This window comes from Salarias fasciatus, chromosome 8, assembly GCF_902148845.1.
Source record: "Salarias fasciatus chromosome 8, fSalaFa1.1, whole genome shotgun sequence".
NCBI lineage: Eukaryota > Metazoa > Chordata > Actinopteri > Blenniiformes > Blenniidae > Salarias > Salarias fasciatus.
Genome location: NC_043752.1, coordinates 17,313,458 through 17,341,457, shown reverse-complemented (window position 1 = coordinate 17,341,457; position 28,000 = coordinate 17,313,458). Strand labels below are relative to the sequence as shown.

Below are 28,000 nucleotides of genomic sequence, written 5' to 3'. Positions count from 1 at the left end.
CTTCTCTCTACTCTGTTTAGTTTTTTTTTTTTATTTATTTTAACTGCAAAATGACGAAACCACTGCATTTGTAACCCTGTCTCCACAAAGGGTTGGCTTTTGACAATGCTATTCAGTTCAGCTCAATTCAGTTCAACACCACTAAATACAAACACATCTCAAGACACTTTTACAGACAAAAAAAAAAAACAAAAAAAAAAAACTATTCTACATAAATAAGCAGAGGACTTGGTGGAAAGGAAGAGAACCCAGGAACCTAAAGGAGGCAGCACTCCAGTGTTGTGGGTAATGTGGGACTAGCAGCTCCTAAAGAGCTCCATGAAATGTTCTCATGTTCTCTCTCTATAATAATGTGCCATTTCTATTCCTCTTCAACAATGACACACTGCTGTGAAGAGTAACTGCAATCAAAATGAAAATTCAAGTCGCCAATGAAATTAAGTATAAATAATGCATATTATAGATATAACAAAGTACAAGTTCGATCTTTGCTTTCAAATGATACAGACCAAAAGTGTGTGCCGTGCCTCATGTCAGAATGAATGAACCTATGCTATAATGTGGTTAAAATACACCAGCTCTGTGGGAAAAACAGTCCACACGATAAACATGCAGACTGTTTGTGGCTCCGTTTATGTTGTGACTTGAATTGAATCTTCAGATGTTCAAGGCTTTGGATGAGAGCAGATAACAGCAGAGAAGGAGGTCCAAAACCACTAAAGCAGAATATAACTGCATAAATGCATGTGAGTGTGTGTGTGTGTGTGTGTGTGTGTGTGTGTGTGTAACTGATATGCGCTTATTCTCACACATCTTAGTCCCAGAACACGACCTAAAAATCAATAATTTGCCTGAACTATAAGAAATACAGGAATAATGATCAAGGTAAAAGCACTACAGCAAACATAAGATTTCACAAGGCTTTTAAAAAAGTAAAATAGGATTTTGTTGACAATGCTTGGCCTTAAAGGTCTATTTTTTGTGGCTGTTTTCTGTTTTTCCCTCATTGTCAGTAAAAAGCAAAAGGACAAACTTTATTAGATCAAATGATTGTGAAGGAAATCAGATTAAAAAATGAAGCTTTATTCACAAAATATGAACAAAATAACTGTCACTGCAGTAAATCACGGAGTGGGAAATACACTTATCAGGCATATTAGCACATTTCTTTCTTTGTAACTAATAACAGTAACATTCCAAAGATTTTAAAAGATTTTTTAAAGCAATGTTTTTGGAGAAAGTAACTAAATTACATCACAAAAATGTGTCGACTTTGTTCTAATTGAGTAACATAAATTAAGAGATTGCTCGTCTTGTGAGACTGTGGGCTCACTGGAGGGTTCGATTGGCCATGAGATTTCTATTTATTCAGTGCAATTGTGCCAACAGAGCAAATATACAGACAACACAGAAACAAGACTGCTGCTCCACCCGGCCTTAATGAACGCAATAAAACGGGACACTTCAAGAACCTGCTGCATGTAGATATTCAACACTATTTTACAGCTGATGCTTCACTTGTACATGCGCGGGTAAACCTGTGGACGAGCTGCAGAGATTGCCTTGGTTACATATCCACCACACACGTTGGCGCGCTGGACTTTATAGCATCAGATATGACCTTCGCCCCTGATTCTCCAATGCCGTTTCCCTGCAAACTGCAAAAAAAAACAAAAAAACAGCTTGTTATCTTCAAACAGATAAATAGAATATAAAAGAGATGCAATGTAAGGAAACTCACTTTATGTATGTGAGCTGATGGTTTCCCTTCAAGGCTGTTGCTATGAAAATGGCTCCGTCCATCCCTAAAGAGTTCTCCTGCAGACTGACCAGACACAGGCGGACAGTTTTTCATTTCTTAAGCGAGTTAAGTAAAAAGTGAATAAGACTTGTTGGAGGCGTGGAGAGTGTCGAGCTCCGATCAGGACCTACTTCAGTGACTTGAGGCTTCTGTTGCTTTTCAAGGCATTGGCCAGCGCTTTGGCTCCCTCCATGCCCACTGCGTTCCCGCGAAGGCTGAAGAACAAAGTGGAAGATGTGCTTGCATTAAAGGCCAGTCACAAAGCTGAATGCAGAGAAAGGCTTTTATTAGACCATCGCCTTCTCCCACTTAATGGCATAAAGCTGAGCATTGTCCAAACGCAGGGGGGGGATTCATAAGATCATTACAGTGACGGGAAGACTGACAGCTTCACAATGACAAGTGGAAATTAAGCAGGAGGTTTACAGATCGCTATCCACACTTTCCTTCATGCTATTTTAGTTTAGAACCTTTTATGAAATCTATTTCGCCGGAGTCCCCGTGGCGGGGTTAGTGTGGGCTACAGATTCTGTCACTGATTTAAGGATTGAAGCTACGCCACTCAGGAATGGGAGGGAGGGAGTTCAGAGAGAGGAAGAGACTGTGGGCTCACTCCAGAGAGTGGAGGGTTCCATTGGTCACGAGCGCTTCAGCCATGGCGATGGCTCCACTTGTACCTGCCGACACTCCCTGGAGGCTGAAGAGAGACCACAGAGAGGGGTGGAAACGGCAAAACAGCCAAAAAGCTTTTCATTCATCACCAAATGTTGTGTATGGTCCCGTGTCGCCCCCCCCCCCCCCCCCCCCCCCCCCCCCCCCCCCCCCCCGTTTCAATATACCGACCACAGCGAACGCAGGGAATTGTTGATTTTCAGAGCTTCTGCTAGAAAGATGACCCCGTCATTCCCGATGGCGTTTTCTTGTAGACTGCAGCGAAATAGGAACACACACAGAGTATGGCATGGTGATTGGCTGAGGAAGCTGACAGTGACAGAGGATTCGTTCCCAAACCGTCGTACTCCAGCAGCTGCATCGTGACGTTGGACCGCAGGGCGTCGGCCAGAGCTTTAGCGGCTGTGGACTTGATGAAATTCCACTGGAGGCTGCAAAAGGACACAGAGATGCACATGAGATCACCTGTGAACCAACAATTACAAAGAGAATGTTTAAGATAACAGGTCGCTTTGATCCCACTGTGGATGTCAAGATCTGATTTCACTTCATTTTCTCCCATAATAATTAAATCTGATTTTAATTTAACATTAATCTCCCTGCCACCATGTTTTTCTTTTTGATTCTGTGCAGGAAATGGAGCGAGACGGATTTTCGTGCACACTTTTAGAAGTTGCCGGTAAAACTTACTGCAGAGAGACGAGGCCTTGATTGAACTTGATCGCTCCAGCGATGGCTTGAATTCCTTCATCGTGAAGCAGGTTGGCTGTGAGACTGACACGCGAGGACACACAATCGATCAAATACCAGCAATCACACACAGCCAAAGAGAGACTCTCAAAATGCGATTGCAGATTGTCTCACACACAATTCTCATAGTTTTCCTTGAGTTGTTTGCTTTCACCCACTGGATGGGAACGTTCACAATATGGCCACATTATAATTTGACCAAATTCTAAAGTCTTCTCTGAGTCTAGTTCTGTAGGTTTCCTACTCTTAAAAGGGAATTTTATTCCCTTTTCTTCTAGCAGTTGTTGGATTTTTCTTTGCCTTTCCTCGAAACTGTTAAAATAAGATTTAATTGAGCTGAAAGGCTCTTTACGGCGTGCGACACAGCAGGAGACTTGGCATTTGTAGAGACGTCATGGCAGTGACTCACTCAAGTTCTTGTAGGGAGTTATTCTCATGGAGAGCGTCGGCCATGTGCTTTGCTCCCTCCACCCCGATTGAGTTCTCCCTCAGACTTAGCATTCAGGAAAAGAGAAACAAAGAAAAGTTGAATTAATGAGAGGTTAGGGTTTTATTCACATGCACAATTATACCCAAATGGCACTATTCATGATGAGAGGAAGTGGCTAATAGAATTGATTGAAATGATTTATGAACCACTCAGTGAAAAACGGAGCCAAGCACAATTTTCCGAGTGATTTACTTAAAGTACAAGTACAGAAACTAGTTTGAATTATAAAACTTTCATAAAAGCAAGTTGCACAAATTCTTAACCTCGGTAAAATCTAAAAACTAAAGAAGTACAGGTTATGAAATGTACTGAAAACAGAGACTTTTTTCCCTCACCAACAGTGGAAATCCTCACCGACAGTAGAATACCACTGTGGCAACATAGAGAGTTGAACTGAACGCTTACTTCAAGGAGACGAGGCCTCGGTTCACCCTGAGAGCTTTGGTCAAGGCCGTCATTCCCTTGTTGCTGATTGAGTTACTCTGAAGCCTGCTGACATGAAAACGAGATGCATCAATTGCAGGAGAAAGAGCACATATCTTCACAGCGTGTGAACTCGTTTGTTCTGATTTTGTTTGGTAGAAGTGTCCGGTTCAGGGCTGGATGTTGGAGCTGATGCTGGGCGCCGGTTACTGACTGGAGGGAGAGCAGAGTGTGGTTGAACGTTAACGCTTCCGCCAGGGCGACGGTCCCTTTGTCTCCAAGCTGGTTGCTGCAAAGCCTGCAGGGAAGAACAAAGGCACACAAATTAACCAGAAACGATACCAACGGTTCTCATGACAGGAATGATTCAGTTAACAATGCATGTCATAATCACTGTGTTTTATTTGAGTATTAGGAAAGCCTGAATATCAGTTTAACTGTAAGAACGGAAGAGGGGAACAGTACAAATCAGGGGTGTCAAACATAAGGTCTGTGGGCCACAACCAGTCTACAAGAGGTTCCAATCCTGTCCACCAAACCACCAAAAGAATGGTGAAAATTTCAAAGGAAATGATTTTTTAAGAACATCAACACTGAGACCCGAGCTGAGATGATGTCATGAAAGCTAGCTGCTTTGTTGCTCACACACTAGCATTAGCCTCAAAGCCATGCTGTCAGAGTGAATTTACAAAAACATGCATATTGCAATGACTATTAGGTTTTTGTTTTTTTTTTTTTTTTAACATTTCACTGTATTTTGAACCATAAAGTATCATTAAAATGTGTGTGACCCCCCCAGTATAGAAAATCCTGCCATTCTCCTGGACTACTGTACCAAAAAGATCAGATTATTGACATTACAGCAGCTTTGCGAGAGTTCGGTTTGTCTTCAGTGCATTTGCGATCCTTTTGGCTCCACCAGCTCCGATTGAATTCTTTCGAATACTGAAACATCAAACGAAAGGAACAAAAAAAAAAAAATGATATCTTCAGATTATGAACATAAAAACTTAGTCACATGTATCTTATGTAAAAGAAGCCATCAAACGTCAGAGACGGCTTACTTTAGTGACACCAGCTTGCGGTTGCACTGCAGGACTTCTGCCAGTGCTTTGGCACCTTCCTCCTCGATAGCGTTGCTCTGGAGACTGCATCGCAAAAAACAATCTAATTAGGAAACCACATCAGCTGCAACATCTGCAGATTAGACAACAATCTATTAAAGTATTTATACCCACTTGATGGATATCATCGACTGGTTCATTTTCAGAGCTTCTGCCAGGAATTTTGCACCTTTGGAACCGATGTTGTTGCTCCGGAGGCTATATTGGTAACGGACGACAGAACGAAAAGAATGTTTCTTTTTCAGTTTACGCTTTTTTGACTGTAAATTCACTTTTTATCAGCCTCATGGAAATTATGTTTCAAAATTCCCATTATTTTTCTGACAAAATGTGTTAAAGTAGTTGATCAGCGCTTTTGAGACACAAACTTTTATTTATTTATTCTGGAAAATTTTGGCGTCTTCTTTTTGCCATGGTCACACAGTCTATCATTGCCAACTGTTGCGTCTCTGATATTTTTTCCACACTAACACAAGAGCTTACCTGAGAGAAGTCAGTGTACGATTGACCAACAGGGCTCGACTCAGGGCTTTGGCACCTTTGCTGCTGATGGCGTTGTCAGCCAAACTTAGGAGCACATAAAAATGGAAGTCGTATAATTACAATAATTTCATTCACAGTGGAAACCACTACAATCATGGTGCAACCACTCGAGTGTGTCTACCACAATAATCAGGCCAATGCAGAAATATCGCTTCTAAACGTGTCAGTGGGAAATTGTGAAATTGTCTTTGATACAATGGTTCAAAACAGTCACGCTGAAAAAGCCCTGAATATTCACCTTATTTTCTGAATATTGCAATCTTTGGCACTCATGAGGCTCCCCAGCAACTCCATAACATCATCTTTGAAGTGATTATTCTCCAACCTGTTGAAAAGGTGCAGAATGCATTTCTCCTTCCGTCATGAAACGTTTACACGAAAACACTTCAGACGAAAATGCATTGTTTTTGCATTTTTGTTTCAGAAAATGTTCACGTTTACACAGGAAGGTTTTAAAAAACAATATCCGTTCACCCGAAAATGGCATAAACGATTCAAATGGTGTAGTTTTCATGCTGGACCACTAGTGGGTACTCAAGGTTGATTTTATATACCATATACCTGAAAACGCTGTCGTGTAAATGGGGCGTAAGACCTTACCTGAGATGGCTGCAGTACAGCAGCTGCGGGAGCAAACACTTCACTGTCGTTGAGTTGAGAGAAGCTGTCAGGTTGATCCGTTCGCTGCACTCCGGAGAAACATGCAGAAGGTAGCCCAGAACAACGCAGTGAGGCCGAGTCAACTTTCCCGCGAGGCTCCCGAGCCGCAAGTCCTCTTCCACGCTCCGCAGCATCTCCGTGTGTTGCAGCTCGTGCAAACAGTAAGCCAGGTTAACTGAACGCAGAGACACCACGGCACCGCCGCTGACCAGGAGGCCTTGTAAAAACCCCGCTGCCCACGTCTTGAGGTATCCATCATCCTTGCTGAGGGCCAAAAGTCCAGCAAGAGGTTTGAGTGCTGTTGGACACAGCAAGCCTGCCAGGAAGCGCACGAACACATCCAAGTGGCCATCTTCAGCTTGCTGCGAGTGCTGAAAGGCGTTTCTGAAGTGGTTCTGGAAGCCGATCTTGGGCCAAGACATAGAGCTCTCCGAGAACAAGTCAAAGATGGCCCGTTTGGAGGAGGTGTAGTAGTAAACAGCAGCCAGGAACTCCTGCAGGGTCAGATGAGTGAACCGGTACGATGTCTGTAAAACTGACTCCTCTCGAACAAGAACTCCAGCTCCAAAACTGCTTTGGCTCAAGAGTACGTCGATGGCGTAGGCCCTGAGGTCCTGCTCCGTGAAAGTGTACTTGTGTTTGAGGAGACCGTAGAAAGCCAGGCGTCCGAGGTTCCCCAGCAGTTTGCGATTGCTCCCATGAAGCTGCTCGACTTTCACAGGCTCCCTTCCTCTTGGTTCACCCACCTCCGCTTTCATGCAGCAAAAATGGGCATACAGTTCCGTGCAAGTCTTCGGAAGGCCCTCCTGTGTTCCGCTCTGCATGATGTACAACAAAGTGTCAGCTACTAACCAGCAAATGCATGGTATGTAGCACATCACCATCAAAATCTTGTGAGCCTCCAAGTGCGCCCATATTTTGCCGGCAAAGTCCTTCTCTGAGAAGTGGTGGTTCAGGAAGACCTGGATGTCTTTTGGGCTGAACCCTGGGATCTCGGTCACTCGGTCAACCAGTCCCCCGGGAATGAGCGAGGCCACTCCAGGTCGAGAGGTCACCCAAATGGATACACTGGGGAGCAGATTCCCTCGGATGATGTTGGTAATCAGGTCATCAACTGGCACTTCCTTCTTTGGATCGCTGCACGAAGCCGCGTCAGAAAAGTTTAAAGTGCTGTGAAATTCATCCAAGCCATCAAGTATGAGCAATGTTTTGCAGGAGCCGCCGAGGACTAGACTGAGATCCGTCAAATGGGGAAATGACATCTTCACCAGCCTCTCGGCAGAAAGCTTCTCCAGCGAGTTCAGCTCACAAAACGTGAAGGGTAGGACGAAGCTGACGTCAGTGCAGACGCCCCCCAGGCTCCACTGTCTGACAAAGTGGCGCACCCAGGTCGTCTTGCCAATGCCTGCCACTCCGACTGTGAGGGAGACCCTGGGGGACAAACTGACCTGGGTCAGGGGCTCCAGCAGCTTTGCCAGGCCCAGCTGTCTGAGGTGATTTCTTTTCCCTCCTCGGGTCACCCCCACCTGCATCAGGTCGTGCTCCTTGAGCTGGAGGTCAGAAAGTCCGTCGACCAGAAGTAAAGTTCTAGCTGAGATGTTAAGTTTGGGGCAGCTGACCGAATCTCTTTCTCTGTACTGCTCGAATCTCTGTAGCAACACCTCTTTGTGCTCCTTCACCATGGTGTCTGCAGGAAAAGATAAAGTTTCCTTTTAGTGAGGAGAAAACTGTTAATGAACAAACGTCGACCTCAAGAGATAGGCCTCGTTTACACGTCAACGATTTCAGGAGAAAACACACAACTTTTCTTGTCTTTTGGATGCTTGCTTACACAATTTCTTTTTCCCCTGCTGGAGTAGATGGACAATAACGGTTTCAATGTTTCTGTCGCTGTCTTGTAAATGGACATTGCTTTCAGAATGTGAAAAGTTGCTTTTTTCACTTGAAGCATTGTTGTGTAAACAGGACCTATAATCTAACATTAGACAGCTTACCGTGGTTTAAAATCAGCTGAGCCGCTGGAGAGTCGGCGCTCTCGATGAAGCCCTGGAGGCTGTCCGAGCCCTGACTGCCCATCCCATCGACGATGGACGTCAGCATGTGAATCTGCTCCCGCAGCTGACCCGCTCCCTTGATCTTAGCTTCCTCGGCTGAGCTCAGCACGTCCACATTTCTCAGATGTGTTAACATCTCCTCCAGGAAGGACGCCGTGGTGAAACGTTGAAACTGGTCTCGATGCTTTGGCATCCAGCCAAGATCTAGATTAAAAAAAAAAAATGATGAGACACTTTTAAACTTCTGCAACACTAAAAAGAACAACTTCATCATATATAAGATAAACAGGAGTTTGTCTAATCAACCCTTCCAACAGCAAGTCAAATAAAAGGAGTAAAGTATCTGGAATTTCAGCATCAGATGAATCATAATTTGTGGAAAAGGTAGAGTTAGTTGTCATCAGTGAAGCAGTGAAAGTGATCCCTGACATTATGCAAAATATTACCAAGTGAAAAAAGATCGATGATAAAGCCAAGGGGCCCCAAGACAGAGCCCTGATGTACACCTGAGGTGAAGGGAAGAGCCGTGAGGGGAAGGATTTGAGTTGGATGAACAGAATACAGCCTGCGAGGTCAGAGTGGAACCAGTGGAAATTGGATTAGATCATTAATCCAATCCTAGTTTCAATCTGGATCAAACCTTCAGTTTAGGAACAATTGGCATAAAAGTTATAAGAACTACCTGATCCTGTATCAGAAAAGAGTTCCAAATCTGGATCATTTTGATCCAGATTAATTTTTTTTTAACAACTGGCCCCTGGGGATGATGTACTGGGAGGGAAGAGGTTGAACACCTGACATGTTGCTGGTCAGGACCTGCAGCTTTCCCGGTTGGAACATCAGCCTCACTTCGCCTTTCGGCTGGGAGCATCAGAGCTCGCATAAAAGATTAGTTTAGTTAGTAAGGAATTACACTAAAAAGACATGTTCATTATGGAGAGTTATAAGTTTAAATACGAACATGTGTTTCTGTGAGCATGTCAGCCTGCTGTTGAGTGCAAAACCCCATTACTTCTCAGTATATCATCAAAGACCTGCTGCCATGACTGGAGACCTTTAATGTTGCTTTCCATTAAATTGATTTCCAATAGCTGTCATAACGTGATGTGGGACTAATAGCATTCATTGCTCTATCATAAAGCATATGGGGATGTTTGTCGTGCAGACAGCACCTCTCAAATCATTAAGAACTGAACCTCGACTGCTCGCTCAAAACACTTCCAATATGTTTTGACCTCAATTCTTGTTTTACTTCATACGACGATGTTGCATGTTGTAGACATTTTACCTTATGCTGACAAAATCATCTTTATTGTTATATTTTAATCTCAAGTGTATTAACATTAAACCCTTCATATTCGCTGTGGCTCGTACAAAGTATATTTCTACCCTGATGCTTCTTCATTCAAGTGTTTTTCGGATTTCTGCTCAAACTAAAACAATTTAATGTTTCACTCATCAAAAGCTAATTGTTAGAATACGCACACTCACATCCTGTAATAGTCTCAAAGGGGTTTTGACGTCTTGACTCTAAGTATCCATCAGAAAAGGAATTTTTTTTATTAAATGCTGTGAACCTTTCTGTATTAATGTTATACGGTGAAGCGTTCATTGTTCATGATCTTTTGAAGAATGCAGCTGTGTCATTTCTTTATATTAGTAATTTAGATCAAATACTTAGAAATAGAAATTACAAGCTGTGCACAGTCTGATATTTTTATAACCTTTTCTGGGCCCATAGGGAACAGTTGTGTATTGTTGGCTATTTCAAAGAATTCCTGAATGAGGCCTATTATTCATGAACATGTCACGACATTTGAAGTTTTTTTTATAAAATCGTCTGCGTGAAAGTGGCTCAGGCTTTATATATGTAATCTTTTTTTTCCCATTTTCAGAAATGAATTGGAAAGATTACTGGGGCGCATTAACATTTGGGCCGATCACTGATTCGAAACACACGGCGCTGATCAAGCTGCGATACAATTCTGACAATGTCAGAAATTTTGGTTTGATCGTGACTGCTGCAGTGACCGACATCGGCTGACTGATCAGTGAAAAGGCTTGTGGTCTTTCTTCACAAAATGAGAATATAAGCCTACAAATTCACTAATAAACCAACTACAATCAGATGCATTTTGAATTTTGACTATCAATGTTAAATGTTTTATCTTATTCTTAAGTGTTCAGGGGAGCTGGTGGGTTTTGTCAGGATACTGTTTTGTTTTTTTGTTTTTTGGATTTGAGGATGTTGAGTCCCAAATTAATGAGAAAGTTTTAAGAAAAGTTCTGAAACATGCTGCCCTTTATGAGGCGAGACAGGATTTCCTCACAGGAAACCGATATGAGCGGACGTGGTTTTAGCAGCACACTGATGAGGGGCGTCTCGGTTTAGAATCTATGTCTGATGTAACAATCGAAAGCACGACTGTCCAGTCCAGCCCTGCAGAGTGTGTTAAAATAACAAAGAACACACATTCTCAGATAAAGTAAATGCTGTTAGGGGGTACAAGACTCCTGTTTACCGAGTCTTCATGAGGATTTGTTGTCGTCTCACATCCACATTGAACCCGTTACCTTGTGGCTCAGACGCCGTCGAGGTCGACCGGGACGTGGACTGCAGGTCCACATAGCAGTCATCCTGCCACGTAATGCGTTTGCTCCGGTCCAGAATAGAATCATAATGTGCCTTCCTCTCCATGGGACAGTTAGAGTGTTCCTTGTTTCTCCTCCACCAGTTTCTATCAGTGAAAGGCAGACAGAAAACTTAATTTCAACCATGTACGGATTAAGAAAAATAAGTCACAGTCTGATATGACAGGAGGTGATGAAGATAAGTAAGGACAAACTTCCAAAATGTGAATGTGTTGTTTGATGTGTCTGAGTAAAACATTGCTGATGCTTTTACAAAAGCAACATGATAGAAATGGATCAACCTACATGAGGCTTTGTTGGAAAACATGACCTCTTCAACAGATGAACCTACAGAGAATTAGTAAGGTCACTTATGAGACATTAAAGCTCCTGGAAACCATGTTAGGCATTATGGTTTTCATCCGTTCTATTTAAGAGACCTCCATTAGAAGCCTTCCCTACATCGGCCGAAGCATATGAGATTGCAGCTTGACATGTTTTTTATGAGTCACACAGTTTCCAGGCAGAGTGAAGGGAGATGAGTGCACTACAGCAGCTACGACTGAAAAAACATCCGCAACAAACATTTACCTGGAGGACTTTCAACCAGATGTCTGAGAAAAAAACCTTTCAGGGTGTGTATCTTGTACTTGTCTTTCTCAGCAGCAAACTTGAAAGCAATCCACAGATCATCAAAAACATTTGATTCTGTGGCCTTTATTTCATGCCTCAAACAACGTTATGACTTGTGTCTGTGTTTGTGATCATGAAAAAATATTAAAATGGAATAATTTTCCAACATTTGATGCACATAATTCCAGAATTATGACTTCTGTGTCCATTCTTGTTTTTAGACCCAGTGATTAACGAGCACACGTCAAAGGCAGTTTTGAGACGTTGACTACCATGGAGCAACACTGTGTTCTCCGTAGAGGTCGAGCTCCTGTGCTCTCAAGTTAGTCCAGGTTCCATAGAGATTCCCACTGAGAGAGGAAACTATATATATGTGGAGACAGTGTTGATGGCAAACATGTCAGAGGTTTTTTTTTTTTTTTTTTTTTTTCTGAACTGAGCTAATGAGAAGCTCTTCCTGTGTGGTTTCTAAATGATCACATAACGACCCACAAAGGAAGCAAACCCAGGAAAGTTTGTCCCTTAAGTCAGTCTACTAATTTAGAGAATGGGTGAGATGCAGAGATATAATCACACAATGATAAACAGTCACAGCATAATGTGTTTATATATATATATATATATATATATATATATATATATATATATATATATATATATATATATGTATATATATATATATATATTTATTTATTTATTTATATATATATATATGTGTACATATATGTACACATTAAGAAAATCAACAACATTGCAGGAGCAAATTAAAGCAAGTCAGTCAGTCTAAGCTGCAAAAATGTGAAATCTCAATTAAAACTGATATTTGAAAGTCTTTTCTGAACACAAAGCAGTTTTTAAAAGCTCACCATGGGTTTGACCTCCAGAGAGTGATGGTTTCAGGAACTTTCCATGCAGACAATTCAAACGACGACATTAATTCTCCCCGGTCTCCGACACGACTGAGCAGAAGACAGCCACCAAAAGACAGTCATCATGAAGTCTGCAACTCTCTCTATATGTGTCTGGATGCCGCAGCTCCTTCCTGTGCATGCCGTCTGCCTTCCTGCGCTGTGGTTAGCAGGTTGAATGCGCACGCTCTCCACTCTGTCGCCTGCAACCTGAAAGCTCTGCACAGCACAAGTCTCTGCGATTCAGCGAAATGACAACTGAAGGAAGAGGCCTGCAAAACACATGAGGCAGAAGTTCATACCGTAAGTGTAATTCTCCGTGAAAAGCCACAACAAATAAGCTCCAACAGAGACAGTGACACAGTGTGGAGAAGTGAAAAGTGCAGCAGTCATTACAGAACTAAAGAGAGACTGTGTATCAATATCGAAATGAGATCAGAGACGAAACAAAGCCGAGGGAACTCTCGAGCGTAGTTGTGGAAGTTTTTAATTCAGCCCTCCAACAGTGCATCACATCTGACGGAAAACCAACGAGGAAGAGGGTAAAATACAGTCCAGTGTTTCATGCATCACGCTGTTCAGTATGAGTCCACGTTTTGGCGTTGGTTTCACGGTGGTGTTAGGTGCCGATCTGCGATAATGAATCGGATGTTACAAAAACAGACATGATTTCAGTACAAATGTTGCAATAACTTGTTTTTTTTTTTTTTCCTGCGTCTCGTAGCGGAGGGACGGAGATATCTCACCAACAGTCCACACATCAGGAGATGTCTCATCGTGACAGGCATTTCTCTGCACCATGAAATACATCAAAAACAAAAACAGCACAAGGAAAAAGTTCAGTTCCAAAAAACAACTTTTGCTTTATGCCACTTGGAACATTGATATTTTCATACTTAAAACCAAACAGTAGCTTCATCTGAGAGGAAACAGAAGTGAAACAATGAGATTGTGCCATGTTGGAAAAAGTGATCTCAAGACAGAAAATAATCCCAGAATACATTTTCCTCTCTGAGTTCAAGAATGATTATTTATGTCTTCATCAAAATGGATTATTGGACTATTTTTACCACAAATCCTACAGAAAGAAATGCCATTCTGGAATCATTTCAAAGGCTTTTTAAATAAAGTGAAAATATTCCAACATGACGAGGTCGTCCAATCTCTTTAAAGGGAACATATAATGCTTTTTTCACTTTGAGGAGTTTCTTATAGTAGTATGTTGTGTTGCCGTCGCCTCATTATGACGTTCAAATTTGAAAATTGTCTGTTTCCTCCCTGTCTTGCTACACCGCATTTTGTGAAAATGTCTGCCGGAACAGTCGAGTTTGAGTTGGGTCCGCTTATCCTGAAATAAGCGAATTTAACTCCTCCCTCTGACTGTGTCCCCACCGTGTGTGTGTGTGTGTGTGTGTGTGTGTGTGTGTGTGTGTGTGTGTGTGTGTAAGCGTGGGCGTGGCCAGATGCGTTTAGGTGCATATCGGGAAGCAGAATCAGAAACAGCCTGTTCTGAGGAGGACATCCTTTAGACTGCTGAAACTCCGAACAAAGGATGAATTTGGGGTGAACAAATTTAAACACTAAGTTTTTGGGCTTCTGAGACCGATATGACATGACTGATAAATAGCATAATATGTCCCCTTTAAGTCAATTTTCCAAACGCTAATCTGAATTAAAAAAAAAAAAAATAATATAAAAAAAAAAGTAGCATTTTAGATTGCCATCAAACACTTGCATATCTCGGATTCGGGCAATCATGGCTTTACTGTTCCTGTAGCAGGTGAGAAACCAGTGGATTAAATAACACGCAGGTCAAAGGCACAGGAGAGGCGAGCATCTATACAAAAAAAAAAAAAAAAACTACATCAATCTCACACTTTGTCCATTGAGGATATGTAAACAGCTTGCTTTTAGCAAGCACACAGAAGAGGTTAAAGACAGGCAACACGAGTTAGCAAAAATTCACAGTTTAAGGTCGATTGAACACAGAGCAGGAAATCGACCCATTTTAGGGAAAGAATGGAAAAAAACAACAAGAAAACTGAAATTCAGAAAGGACTTGTGGTCGTACAACCCGTTGTTAAATTGATCATAAGCAAAGTTTTAAAAACAGTAAAATGAAGAAGTCACCAAAAAAATGACCAGTCAGAATTCTTCTTTTTTTAACTTCCTTCTCCCTTTAAGTACTGCCAGCACTGCTCGCGGGCAGCTGCTGCACATCCTTAGAAAAATACCATACTATGTTGGGCTTTAAAATTTGGGCTGATCGTGTGGAAATGGGGCCATGAAATAACAGACGGCACGCACCGCGTGCAGCCGCGTCGTTAGCAGGCGATTAAGCAAATGATTTTCATCGGCGCTCTTCCGGACACACGGGGAAGGACACTTGGTGGCGTTCATCTCAAGGCGGCTGCACGCTGCAGGTCAGGCCTGCGACTGAACTCCGTCTCTCGCCCTCGCTGCTGAGGAGCTCCAACGGACGCAGGCGGGATCGGAGCAGGCTCAAAGCCTGGATTATAGATCCGACAGGCCCTCTGCGTGTTCGTTCAGCTCCATGGTGTAATAGTCCAGAGGGCGCCTGGGAAGGCAGAGGCAACATCAACACCCCAACACGTCGTGTAATATATATAAAGCCGTCTGCATAAGTCATTCCTCACCTCCTCCTGTAGAGGTAAGTAAACAGAGCGGCTCCGAGACCCAGCAGGACGAGCACTGCGACGAAGAGCCCGATCTGGAGCCCCAGGGCAGAGGCTGGGAAATCAAACAAACGCTCAGAGTTAATATGTCAAACAGCTAATTTCACTTCAGAGCAGCTGTGTGGAGATGTGGCCACAAAGGACTCACTGGTGAAATCTTCTGGGTTTTGGTTGTGTTACCCTGCAAACAGGGGAGTCAAACACATTTGATTTGGACTGCATAGACCTTGTATTGATTTGGCACTTTATTTTGAAACAAAATCCAACAAAAGGAAATTCTTCCTCTGTGTTTGATTCCCAATCAAGACGCTCCAGTAAGAAATCAGTCGCTGCAGGAAGTCATGACGCTGAAACTTCAACAATTACTTAAAATTCAACTTTACAACCGATTGTTTGGACTGATGAATGCGTTACGTTATGGGCTGAACACTGCCTTGAAATACAGAACAACAGAATTTTGAAAATGCAATTCAAAGTGTGATTAATCATGAATAACTGAGGAAATAATGCAACTAATAATGGTTGAAAAAATTGTTTGACAGCACTAGTTACAGCACTTTGACATAAATCATCTACAGAAAGGCTGCACGCAGGTTTTGTAAGACAGGATACAACAGTCTAGCCCCGCCCATCAATGGTGTTCCGTTCTGAAGCTCCTATTTTGAAAGAAAAAAACTTTATCAAGCCATTTATTGACGGAGACGACAGACAGTTTAAAGGGAATGTTTCTTCAATGACAGGTGAAAAATGGGACTGATTTTAACTAGTTTTATGGTAAATTTCTTACTTATTGTACCTTTAGGAGGCATGGCTGCATTGTCTGTAAAAGCACTATATTAGGATCTGTCCTACTATCTGAGCCTTAATGGGGTTTTTTTTCCAGCAGCAGCAGGTTAATGGTGTTCTGAAAATACAGTAAGGTCATGAACAGCAACACAGAGGTGAAGTACTTCAAAATCTGAATTTCCCCCTGATATCCAATGAAATATCTACTCATTGCTCGTGGGTTGGAGTTCTTCTATGTTCTTCCTATGAGTGCATGTGTTTCCTTCAGGTACTTCAGTTTCCACATACAACCAGAAACTGGGATTATGAATGAAAATTGCTTCAGGTGTGTCCATCAAATTAGGAGAATTACAGGAGTTCAAGGAGTGTAGTTAGAAAAATCAGACTTTTAAATGATAACAAAATCATCACGGAACAACCTTGTGCAACAAAGATTTGGGGATTTCCCTGTCTGATCTGATTTTTCATGAAAAAAGTAGGGCTGGAGATGTTTTTCACCAAGTTTCTGATCCTTTTCTGAATATTTAAATTTAAACTGGAGCTAAATGGAACCCTGCAACCTGTGAATATGTCTGCAGGCGGTGAATACTCCTGAAGTTCTGTAGATTTTCAGTCCACACTTATCCAACAAGTGATGCATTCAAGATATAAGATGTAAGATATAAATACAGGAGCACTTAGGGCTGCCCATCAGGTATCAGGAGTATTTAGAAGAAGAAGAAGAAAAAAAAAGAAAGAAATCGACTGAATAGGCGGCTCTAACCTGTGCTTGTATAAAGGCCGGTGGTGGGAGAGGAGCAGGCGTCCCCCCGAGTGGACGAGTGGTTCATGTGCGACGTCTGGACGATGAGGGCCTTCTGGTGGTCCGACAGCGCGTGGATGTTCCCCGACACCCGCAGCCAGCCGGACACACAGGAGAAGTTCGCTCCTGGGAAATAGAGAATGGGTTTTACACTGGGTTACACCTGATTAAAGGAAAGAACCACAGATAAACTGAAGCGTTGAGAAAGCGTCTCACCGCGGAGATACAAGGCAGAGATGCCGCAGTGACACTTCTGCTCCAAGTAGTCGGCCACCTCGGCGACCCGTCGCCCGTGAATGACGCTGCTGCAATCTGAGGCAAAGAGGACAATGAAACCTGATGACTTCTCCAAAATCAAACTATGACTGCTCCTGCAGGCGAAAAACCACGACTTTAATGGACGCCTCACCTCCCGACTGCTCCGGCCAGTCTTTGGCCTGAGGTCTGAGGCACAGGTCGATCTGGCTGGAGTAGGCGGAGCTGGGACACACGTTGGCGCCGTGAGGCGTCGGCGAGGAGCTGGTCCAGGAGGAGGGGCTCCTCGCCTCGCAGCACGAACACCGGCTGAGCGACACGGGGCCGTCCTCCACTGACCTGCACACCATTGTACATTATTGTCAATGTACAAAAAGCTATACGGTCAATCTGAGACCCGTGAAACATCACGACTCCCGAGTCACAGTAGGCCTGTGGTCTTGGTTTCTCTAAGCTGCACCAATTAAATATCAGCAGGAATTTAAAAAAAATAAACACTGGTTGGCAAATGTGGAAAGGAAAGGAGGCTCTGAACAAGATTCCAGCTGGGTGTGTCTAATTAAACACTTTACAACATGAGGGGGAAAAAAGCTTTGGATTTCTTCTGTTTTAATGAACCGATGTGAATCACTAACATGCATAAAAAAAACAAGAACATCTGCGTGTTCTGACAGATTTCAGGAGTACATGTAATTAAAAAAACAAAAAACTACATGGAGACTTTTAAATGATGCTGCCATTCGTGATCTTCTTCTTCCTTTATGTCCCCCAGCACGCCACCGTGGGAGGGGAGGGAGGTGATCAGTCCCTGATGGGCCTCAGGTTTTTGATTCTTGTTGAACTTTTCCCACTCGGGCCCCATTCATATGACGTCTGAAGTGACAACTCATCGTTTTAGCTTGTTATTGTAGTTAGTTAGTGTTTGGGCTCTACTAGGCAGCAGGACAACGTGTTCCTCTCCAAGTTGATGTGCTAAAGCACAAAAAAATATCCAAATATAAGGATTTGAAATAGTTTGACAAACATTTTCATCTCTGAAACTCTGGTGTCTTTCGAGTGTGTAGTGACCAATATATTGATCAAAACTGGTTGAATTACTGCTAGAGGCTCATGCTGGTTCTGACAGATGATAGAGAAGCCCAAGCATCAAATATCAGCTATAGTTGATAAATTTATATGATTACATGGGAATTCTCTACTTATAAGCCTGATTGTATCGTAAACATACAAGTAGACCTGTGCCACAGACTTTACACTGAGAGTGAAAACAGTCACTGTGTTTTAAAGCTGCCAGAGCCTGGTTTACCTCAGAGCTGGGATCACTTGTCTCCCTCTGCTGGCGGACAGAGAGGAAAGCAGCTGCTGGCTCTCACTGAAAACCAGCACGTCTCTGAGGCTGGAGTTGGTCAGAGCGGCGCCGGCTCTGCAGATGCTGAACAGGTCGTAGCAGAGGACCACGGCCCCCCGAGCCGGCACCGTGGAGCCCTCGGGGATGCTCTGATCTGGGCAGCAGAGAGACGAGGGGAAGGATGACAGTGAGAGGAAGCATAATGCAAGAAAATTGCGGTGGGAAAAGACTGTAATGACCTGCAGTGGACACGTTTCCAACCACGTAAAATCCATCCGGGTCGATGGATCCGGTCAGAGGCAGAGCGATGACCGTCCCACTGCGCTCCTGGTCGAACACCGACAGCACCAGGCCTCGCAGGTCGGTCAGAGGAGGCCCCCGCAGCTCCACGAAGGCCCTCTGCTGGCTGTGATTGGTCCAGAGGCTGCTCGCCACCTCGCTGATGAGCACGTCCTTCGGGGCGGGCGGAGGGCGGGGGCAGCTGTTCTCTCTCAGAGGCGTGGGTGGAGCCACCTTGATGGATCGATACATAATCTGTGTTTAGAACCTGAACAACTCACCTGCTTCTGCTTCCTATTCGTACTCACAGAGAAAGCGGACAGGTCGTAGGGGTAAAGGCCCCGGCAGCGGCTCAGGGACTCATCTCCGGGCAGGACGTCCGGGTCCTCCAGCAGCGGCAGCTGCCCCGGTGTCAGGGCTTTGCTCAGCTCCTGCGCCTCCACGTCCGACCCCCTCTGCCGGTACACCACCGCGTCCAGCAGGCCTCTGGTGGGGATGCCCCTCTGCGTGGCGGACGGCGGGCCGAAGGGGCTGCGGTAGAGCGCCACGGCGTCCGGTCCGTTCTGGATGGTGTTGGGAGGCAGCCGCAGGGACGGCGCCGGCACCAGCCGGTCGCTACCCAGCAGGAAGTACCCTCTGGAGGTGGTGAAGTGTCCGCTCAGGCTGATCTCCCTGTAGGGTTGGTTATTGTGTGCGCTGAACAGAAGTATCCAGATGCCCTGCAGCGAGACTCTCCGGCCGGACGGGTGCCACAGCTCGATGTACTCGCCGTCTTCAGCCGCCCCGGGCGTGTCGGTGTTCAGCTCATTGATCAGAAAGTCGCTGTTCCCCCAGGGCGGGAGGTGAGGCGCCGAATCCGTGCCTCCTGGAATCACTGGAGGAGAAAGGAAAGCATTTATTAGGCAGCGTAAAAGACACTGGCTTTTTCTGCAATGCAGCACAACTGAAGTGAAGTGAGTTTATCCAGACAACTGAACACGGTTTATAAAACACAGAAGTAGTCTGGTCCCAAGTCTTAAGTTCCATCCATCCATCCATCCATTTTCTAATGCTTATCCGGGGCCGGGTCGCGGGGGTAGCAGTCTCAGCAGGGATGCCCAGACTTTGCCGTCCCTAGACACTTCCTCCAGCTCCTCTGGGAGGATCCCAAGGCGTTCCCAGGCCAGCCGAGAGACATAGTCTCTCCAATGTGTCCTGGGTCTTCCCCGGGGTCTCCTCCCAGTGGGACATGCCCGGAACACCTCCCTAGGGAGGCGTCCAGGAGGCATCCTGAACAGATGCCCGAGCCACCTCAACTGGTTCCTCTCGATGTGGAGGAGTAGCGGCTCTACTACGAGCTCCTTCCTGGTGACTGAGCTCCTCACCCTATCTCTAGGGAGCGCCCAACCACCCTACGAAGGAAACTCATTTTGGCCGCTTGTATCCGGGATCTTGTCCTTTCGGTCATGACCCAAAGCTCATGACCATAGGTGAGGGTGGGAACATAGGTTGACTGGTAAATCAAGAACTTTGCCTTTCGGTTCAGCTCCTTCTTCACCACAACGGACCGATACAATGACCGCATCACTGCAGCCACTGCACCGATCCACCTGTCAATCTCACGCTCCATCCGTCCCTCACTCGTGAACAAGACCCCAAGATACTTAAACTCCTCCACTTGAGCCAGAGTCTCTCCACCATCCTGGAGGGGGCAGGCCACCTTCTTCCGGTCGAGGACCATGGCCTCGGATTTGGAGGTGCTGATCCTCATCCCTGTCGCTTCTCACTCAGCTGCGAACCGCCCCAGTGCATGCTGTAGGTCCGGGTTTGATGAAGCCAACAGGACAACATCATCTGCAAAAAGCAGAGATGAAATCCTGTGGTTCCTGAACCGGACCCCCGCCGGCCCCTGGCTGCACCTAGAAATTCTGTCCATGAAGATTATGAACAGAACCGGTGACAAAGGGCAGCCCTGCCGGAGTCCAACATGCACCGGGAACAGGTCCGACTTACTGCTGGCAATGCAGACCAGACTCCTACTCCGGTCATACAAAGACCGGACGGCCCTTAACAAGGGGCCCCGGACTCCGTATTCCCGGAGCACCCCCCACAAGACATAACGAGGGACGCGGTCGAATGCCTTCTCCAAGTCCACAAAACACATGTGGACTGGTTGGGCGAACTCCCACGAACCCTCGAGCACCCCATGGAGGGTATAGAGCTGGTCCACTGTTCCACGACCAGGACGAAAACCGCATTGTTCCTCCTGAATTCGAGGTTCGACTATCGGTCGGATCCTCCTCTCCAGTACCCTGGCATAGACTTTCCCAGGGAGGCTGAGGAGTGTGATCCCCCTATAGTTGGAGCACACCCTCCGGTTCCCCTTTTAAACAGGGTAAACACCACCCCGGTCTGCCAATCCAGAGGCACCGTCCCCGACCGCCACACGATGTTGCAGAGACGTGTCAACCAAGACAGTCCCTGCACATCCAGAGACTTGAGGTACTCAGGGCGAATCTTGTCCAGCCCCGGTGCCTTGCCACCGAGGAGCTTACCAACCACCTCGGTGACTTCAGCTTGGGTGATGGACGAGTCCACCTCTGAGACCTCAGCCTCTGCTTCCTCCATGGAAGACGTGGCGATGGGACTGAGGAGGTCCTCGAAGTATTCCTTCCACCATCCAACAATATCCCCAGTTGAGGTCACCAACTCCCCACCTCCACTGTAAACAGTGTTGGCGGAGACCTGCTTTCCCCTCCTGAGGCGCCAGACGGTTTGCCAGAATTTCTTCGAGGCCGACCAGTAGTCCTCCTCCATGGCCTCCCCGAACTCCTCCCATACCCGAGTTCTTGCCTCCACAGCCACTTGGGCTGCAGTTCGTTTGGCCTGCCGGTACCCGTCAGCTGCTTCTGGAGTCCCATGAGCCAGCAAGGCTAGATAGGACTCCTTCTTCAGCTTGACGGCAGCCCTTACTTCTGGTGTCCACCACCGGGTTCAGGGGTTGCCGCCACGACAGGCACCAGAGACCTTACGACCACAGCTCCGAGTAGCTGCTTCGACGATGGAGGTGGAGAACATGGTCCACTGGGACTCAATGTCCCCAGCCTCTCTCGGGACATGAGAGAAGCTCTCCCAGAGGTGGGAGTCTAAAACCATGCTGACAGAGGGTTCCACCAGATGTTCCCAGCAGACCCTCACAACGCGGTCTGTCCGGTTTCCTTCTCCGCCAGCGAATCCAAGTCACCACCAGGTGGTGATCAGTCGACAGCTCTGCTCCTCTCTTCACCCGAGTGTCCAAAACACGCGGCCGGAGGTCAGATGACACGACAACAGAGTCGATCATCGACCTCTGACCTAGCGTGTCCTGGTGCCAAGTGCACTTATGAACCCCCCTGTGCTCGAACATGGCGTTTGTTATGGACAAACTGTGTCCACAGAAGTCCAATAACAGAACACCACTCAGGTTCAGATCAGGGAGGCCGTGCGTCCCAGTCACCTCCTCCAGGTCTCACTGTCGCTGCCCACGTGAGCGTTGAAGTCCCCCAGAAGAACAATGGAGTCCCCAGTCGGAGCACTGTCCAGCACCCCTCCCAGGGACTCCAAGAAGGCCGAGTACTCTGCACTGCTGTTCGGTCCGTATGCCGATGCAACAGTGAGGCACCTGTCCCCGACCCGAAGGTGCAGGGATGCGACCCTCTCGTTCACTGGGGTGAACTCCAACACATGGCGACTGAGCTGTGGGGCTATAAGCAAACCCACACCAGCCCACAGCCTCTCATCACCGGCAACGCCAGAGAAGTGGAGAGTCCAGCCCTTCTCGAGAAGTTGGGTTCCAGAGCCCCGGCTATGTGTGGAGGTGAGCCCGACTATATCTAGCTGGTATTGCTCAACCTCCCTCACAAGCTCAGCCCCCCCCCCCCCCCCCCCCCCCCCCCCCCCCCCCCCCCCCAACGAGGTGACATTCCATGTTCCTAGGGCTAGTCTCTGTGTGCCCCAACCCCAGGAGTCTTAAGTTACAGAAGAAAAAAAAATGTCCTCAAAAACCACACAGAAACTGAAAAAAAGGGTTGATGGATGTAAAGAAGGAAACGTTGGCATGATGACTGACATCTCTTCTCTCGGATGAATTTGAGACGTTGCCGTTTTGTAGCCGATGCAGATCACATCCAGCTCGAAAAACATATTTAAAGGAAATCCTTTCTCAAAGTGCAATTTAAAATCAATAATAAGAGTCTGACCTGTTAGCAAATGATGCTCCTCACATCAATCTGCAGCAACAGCAATCAAAAATCACATTAATTAGATTTTTTTTCTCCACAGTGGACTTGTATCTGTAGGATTTGATTTTTCACCGAGCTTAAGAAGTCCAAAACTGTGTTTCTGGGGTTAAATTTTTATTTAGATTTTATTTGTGTACAACAAATTGAGGAAACAGGATATACACAGTGCAGCGAGGTTCTAAGAGCTTTAAATTCAATGGTGAAAAAGTTGTGTTTGATCAGTTGTTTTTCAAATGCGTCTATCTTTATGCTGTCGAGAGATTCAACCATTTTTGCGGAGAGCTGGAGCTATTACATAACCATCAGTGGGAAACTGTGTTAATATTTAACACGGCCTACAGCAGCCTGAGGACGGTGGCAGCGAGGCTCGAGTGGAGCGTCTTCCCACAGGCCGTCCGGGTGCTGAATGGGAACAGCGCTCGCGGCGGCCGCCTCCTCCCTCCAACAACAGCCCCAATCAAACCATAAAGACGGCCATGTCCCGTAAAGCCCAGTCACATTCCTCCTTTTCCTCTGACACAAAGTAAACGCCAACTTTACTGTCACTCTGACTTTAACCCCGACATGAACAAAACAGCCTCTCTCTTTCTCAGGATCTCAGTTTCAAACACAGAAGCCAACATTAAAAATCACAAAATGTTTCATATTTATCTTTCAAAAAGCATCTCAGAAAGGTGTTTAATCCGTGCAACATGGTTCAAAGATGATCCAGTATCTCATACATGCAACAAGTCATCGCATTTTGAAACATCACAGTTTATATTTTCAAGAAAAGAAGAAACCGATTTCTGAGTCTGACCTTAATATAAGCTTTTAATCCAGGGCAGTCAAACGCCCCTTCAAGTCATCAGTTCACCTCAAAAGCATTTTTGTACTGTGACATGAAACCCAGGAGGAGAAAAAGCCGTCTGAGCATGAGGAGAACATGCAGACTCCACACTGACTCCCAATTCAGCAGCGTTTTCATGATGACAACCTTCATTTAATTCAACAGGCTTGTAACACAACAGATTTTAGGTTTCATTTCTCTTAAAAGTCGAGTTTACTCTCGGTTCTCTGTCATTTCCAATATTTCTCTCCCTCCTTCTGCCTTGAACTTCCTAAATTAAGATTATAAATAGATAATAACGTCAGCACAGTCTCCTCCACAGATTCACTTTGCAAGAATAAAGAGAGAAACTTATTCAACTCATCCTAATAGGCACGTCTACACATGTTCCCTTTGTCATCTGTGTTTAACTACTGACAACAAATTTATCCTGGCAGACGACTCAGCTTTAGTTTCCCACGGTCTGGATTCATATTGTTATCTGTGAGAATTAGCTGTAGGTAATCTTTATTCAAGATTTTTCCTCGACTAAAAAAAAAAAAAAAAGTTGGTATTAACCAAAGCCGTAATGAAACATGATTCAAAACCACTATGAGTAAACTTTGGGTCACGACAGAAGGCATCTAATCTAATTCAGGTTAAAAAACGAAGTCCTTTGCATCTTAAGACAGCTTACCCAGACTGTGAGGGCAGATCTTCGGCCAGGGGCACTGGTTGGGCTGCCCGGGGGTCTGTGGGGCTTCCCAGAAGATGCCAGGGTCTCTGGCCCAGGTGGCCACGCCACAGCGGCTCAGGTGGAAGCCTCCTTCCCTCAAGCTGAACAAACGAGAATATTCTCAGAACAAATTTCCCTTTGAATTTGAATTAAATTCACTTCACGATGCCGTCCAAAATGATAGAAATCAGTCAATCGAACAGAGAGGCAGACAGCCACACTGACTCAGGTAGTTCAGGATTACCGATTAACTCACAGCCATGTTTCTGGACTGTAAATAAAACCATTTATAGAAGAGTTTTGGCTACGTGTTTGTCGTGACTCTGGTTTATCAAGGTCGTTCTGACATTTTTAGCTTTTATTTAATGTCTTCATAATGTCACTGAATCTGAGACTAATATCGTAGAAGAAAAGTCCACAACATTCTCGTCAGCCTGTCGCTCTAAATAAAACTATTGTCATTATAAAGTCTGAAAATGGTACAAACTGCATACATTGACACTTGCTGTTAGAAGTTAGTTGAACTCACAAATACATTTAGGTACAAGATCTTGTGGAATTTTATCTGACAAAGGAGATGTTTTATTATATCTATGTTGAATTTGCTGTTCTGAATTTCATGAAAAAGACTTGTTCTCTTCAGTAATATCCTGCTGTGTCATGGTGGTTGGCAGATGTGAGCGAGAGTATGTCAGTATCAGTGTTTTGTTGCATTTGTTTGTCGTGTCTGGTGTTCATCGTCCTTGAACTATTTCACACAATATTGTACCGCTTGCATTTAAAATTGCACTTTAAAATTCAAAAAATTTCACACTTGAGCTTCTGTATGTTAACACTGAGAAGATTTATCAGCTGTGACAGTGAAAGGATATGTAACTCCTGCAGGATGCATGCATTTCTGTGTGGACTGAGCACAGCCGAACGGCTCGGTTTCAGACTCAAAATAAGAAGGAAAAACTTTCTCCCCGACAGAATGGGGTCTTTAAATAGACTCAAGTGAATCAAAGTGTTTTTGAGTCAGTATGACTAAGATGCTGCTTCAGTCCGTTTCCCCCTCTGTGAAGAGGAACAAAGATCACAAGCTGACCCACTCGACCCGCTTAGAAAAGCTGCTTTTACGGAGTGTGGGGCATTAAAAAACGGCCAAAGAAAGCTGCTGTCGCTTCAGAATAAATATTTCACTACACAGGGACAAAGTCATGCTACCTGTTGCTCAGCTGGTAAGGCTGCCTGCCGGGGATGAGCGTCTCCGTGAGGTTGGCGCTCGGCTTGTTTCCAGGCCCGGCGAACACGAAGGCATCTAACGGCTGAGTCTGGCTCAGCGGACTGTGCACGGGGAAGTCGGCGGCTCTGCCGGCGTAGACGGCCACCGCCCCGGACTCGTCTCCTGTGAGGAAACCACCACAGAGAGAATTCACTCGGAATGAAGCAGTCATGAAGGATCGTGATCAAGCCTGGATAAAGAGCTGACGGACACAGACCTTTCATGTAGTTCCTGTCGATGTTCACAGAGATGAGTCCATTTCTGGAGCTGTCCACATCTACGTCCATAACGACGCTGACTCGGTCTAGCTTTCCGTCCCACACCACCAGCACCAGGGGACCCGGAGCCTCCGTCAGCTCCACGAACCCCTCCACCTGGCCTCCGCCCAGCTTCAGCTCGTTGATGTAAGGGATGGTGGCTGCGGCGGCCGGAGGGGTGCAGTTGTTCCGCTGACCGGGGGAAGGCGAGGACACCTGGAAGCCCCACCGGTCCTCAGACAGCAGACAGCGCTCGATGGACTCGTCCCCCTCCAGGGTGGTCTCGTCCTCCACAAACGCCTGCTCCCCGGGCGTCAGTATCTCGGCCAGGAGCTCGGCGCCGCCCGTGCGGCGGGTCATGTAGACGACGGCGTCCACCATCCCGACGGCGGTGACGTTCATCTTCTCGCTGTAGCGAGCGGCGGACGTGTGGTAGAGGACGATGGCGTCCGGGCCATTCTGGACCGTGTTCGGAGGCAGGAGGATGGCCGGTTTGGGCAGCATGTCCACCGAGCCCACCAGGAAGAAGCCCCTGTCGTCCGTGCTGTGGCCCTTGAGGTCCAGCACCTTGTAGGCCACGTTCCCGTTCCCGTTGTAGAAGACGAGGGTGTAGCCGTCCAGGGACGCCCGCTGCCCGCCGGTGTGGTACAGCTCCACGAACTCGGTGGTGTCCAGCCGGGGGTTGTCCGCGTTGATCTCGCTGATGATGAGGCAGGGGTCACCGCTGGCCGACAGCGCCAGGACCAGGCAGGCGGCACAGGCCAGCATCAGCACCATGGTGGACGGGCTTCCTTCTGAAATGCCTGCAAGAAATGAAAATAAAGGAGTCAACAACCCTCATCCGGATGAGGCCGGCTGCGATGAAATGTCAGTGTTACGGTAAAGAGCAGACTTATGAGAGGAACCTATCATGAATGACTCCTCTATGAGGAGGCTGACACTGGGAATGCACGTCTTCTGCATGAGTCACCAAATGTTGCGAAACACACTCCAGCAGATGGAAACTTTACATGAAACCGTCAAACGCTTCCGATGGGAGTCTCAAGGCAAACAATAACCTGTTCTGTTTTGGGGAATTAAATGCAATTTGGTTCTCGGATCTCATGTCTGGAGCCTTTCTTTTTTTTTTTTTTTTTTTTTTCCAAACCTTCGCTTTGGAGATGTAAAGTGGCTCCGAGCAGGAGAGCGAAATAAACCGGCTGAGAGCTTAAACTGTTCCAGTTTCCACACAGTTATTCCGGTCACGGCGGGGCTGCTATGCATGCATCTTTCCGTCGAAAAAAAAAAAAGAAAAAAGAAGGGGGCTGTCAATCTGCTTTCTATCAGTGGAACACCGGCTGCACGGAGCGGCTGCACTCACTGCTTCCCCGCGGTGGTCCTCGGTCCGGCTCCGCGCTCCGGTGGTCCGCTGCTCCCGGCCGGATGTGGATCCGTCTTCACCCGTCGGGAGGGATATTATCGGTAAAGTTTTGTGTGTCGCCCGCTGACAAAGCAGCACTTTCTCCCCCCGGAGTGTGGGCGGTCAGAGGGGGATGAAGCTCTCGCTCTCTCTCTCTCTCTCTCTCTCTCTCTCTCTCTCTCTCTCTCTCTCTCTCTCTCTCTCTCTCTCTCTCTCTCTCTCTCTCTCTCTCTCTCTCTCTTTTCTTCTTCTTTGGCTCAGTTCACCATTCAACCTTCCTTCCTCAGCTGAAGACAAAACAGCCGCAAACGCAGCGAAACGCGAAGAAGAAACAGGCGGATAGAGTTCACCCCCACCCTTCAGAAGCAGACTACACTGTAAAAGAGGGAGCTGATCTGAAGACGGACCTGAAGTGGGCCCAT

The 28,000-nt window shown here is 46.1% G+C and overlaps 2 protein-coding genes across 6 annotated transcripts; both read right to left on the bottom strand.

Annotated features, from left to right (window-relative positions):
• Positions 1 to 1,065: 1,065 nt before the first annotated feature.
• Positions 1,066 to 12,816, bottom strand: nlrc3 (NLR family, CARD domain containing 3). Of its 4 annotated transcripts, XM_030098762.1 has the most exons (20): positions 12,648 to 12,810; positions 11,455 to 11,496; positions 11,092 to 11,255; positions 8,458 to 8,721; positions 6,404 to 8,150; positions 6,042 to 6,128; positions 5,744 to 5,827; positions 5,375 to 5,458; positions 5,201 to 5,284; positions 4,998 to 5,081; positions 4,351 to 4,434; positions 4,119 to 4,205; positions 3,633 to 3,716; positions 3,164 to 3,247; positions 2,821 to 2,904; positions 2,645 to 2,728; positions 2,415 to 2,498; positions 1,933 to 2,016; positions 1,742 to 1,825; positions 1,066 to 1,658 (listed from the first exon to the last, which is right to left on the bottom strand). In XM_030098762.1, exons 3-20 carry the CDS (start codon positions 11,213 to 11,215, stop codon positions 1,568 to 1,570), a joined length of 3,408 nt encoding a protein of 1,135 aa, XP_029954622.1. In that variant the 5' UTR covers positions 11,216 to 11,255; positions 11,455 to 11,496; positions 12,648 to 12,810; the 3' UTR covers positions 1,066 to 1,567. The 4 variants fall into 4 exon arrangements, 3 of the variants coding, with proteins under 3 accessions (XP_029954622.1, XP_029954621.1, XP_029954623.1); XM_030098761.1 differs by lacking the exon at positions 11,455 to 11,496 and having other exon boundaries at positions 12,648 to 12,809; XM_030098763.1 differs by lacking the exon at positions 11,455 to 11,496 and having other exon boundaries at positions 4,119 to 4,202; positions 12,648 to 12,808.
• A 520-nt stretch (positions 12,817 to 13,336) lies between these two features.
• Positions 13,337 to 27,738, bottom strand: LOC115393659 (uncharacterized). 2 transcript variants are annotated; one of them, XM_030098760.1, is made up of 13 exons: positions 27,540 to 27,738; positions 27,327 to 27,446; positions 26,140 to 26,982; positions 25,865 to 26,045; positions 24,620 to 24,759; positions 19,164 to 19,729; positions 18,816 to 19,089; positions 18,535 to 18,730; positions 17,383 to 17,567; positions 17,190 to 17,285; positions 16,935 to 17,099; positions 15,347 to 15,440; positions 13,337 to 15,267 (listed from the first exon to the last, which is right to left on the bottom strand). In XM_030098760.1, the coding sequence occupies exons 3-13, from the start codon at positions 26,954 to 26,956 to the stop codon at positions 15,204 to 15,206; spliced, it is 2,778 nt and encodes a 925-aa protein (XP_029954620.1). In that variant the 5' UTR covers positions 26,957 to 26,982; positions 27,327 to 27,446; positions 27,540 to 27,738; the 3' UTR covers positions 13,337 to 15,203. The 2 variants fall into 2 exon arrangements, with proteins under 2 accessions (XP_029954620.1, XP_029954619.1); XM_030098759.1 differs by lacking the exon at positions 27,327 to 27,446.
• Between the last annotated feature and the right edge of the window lie 262 nt (positions 27,739 to 28,000).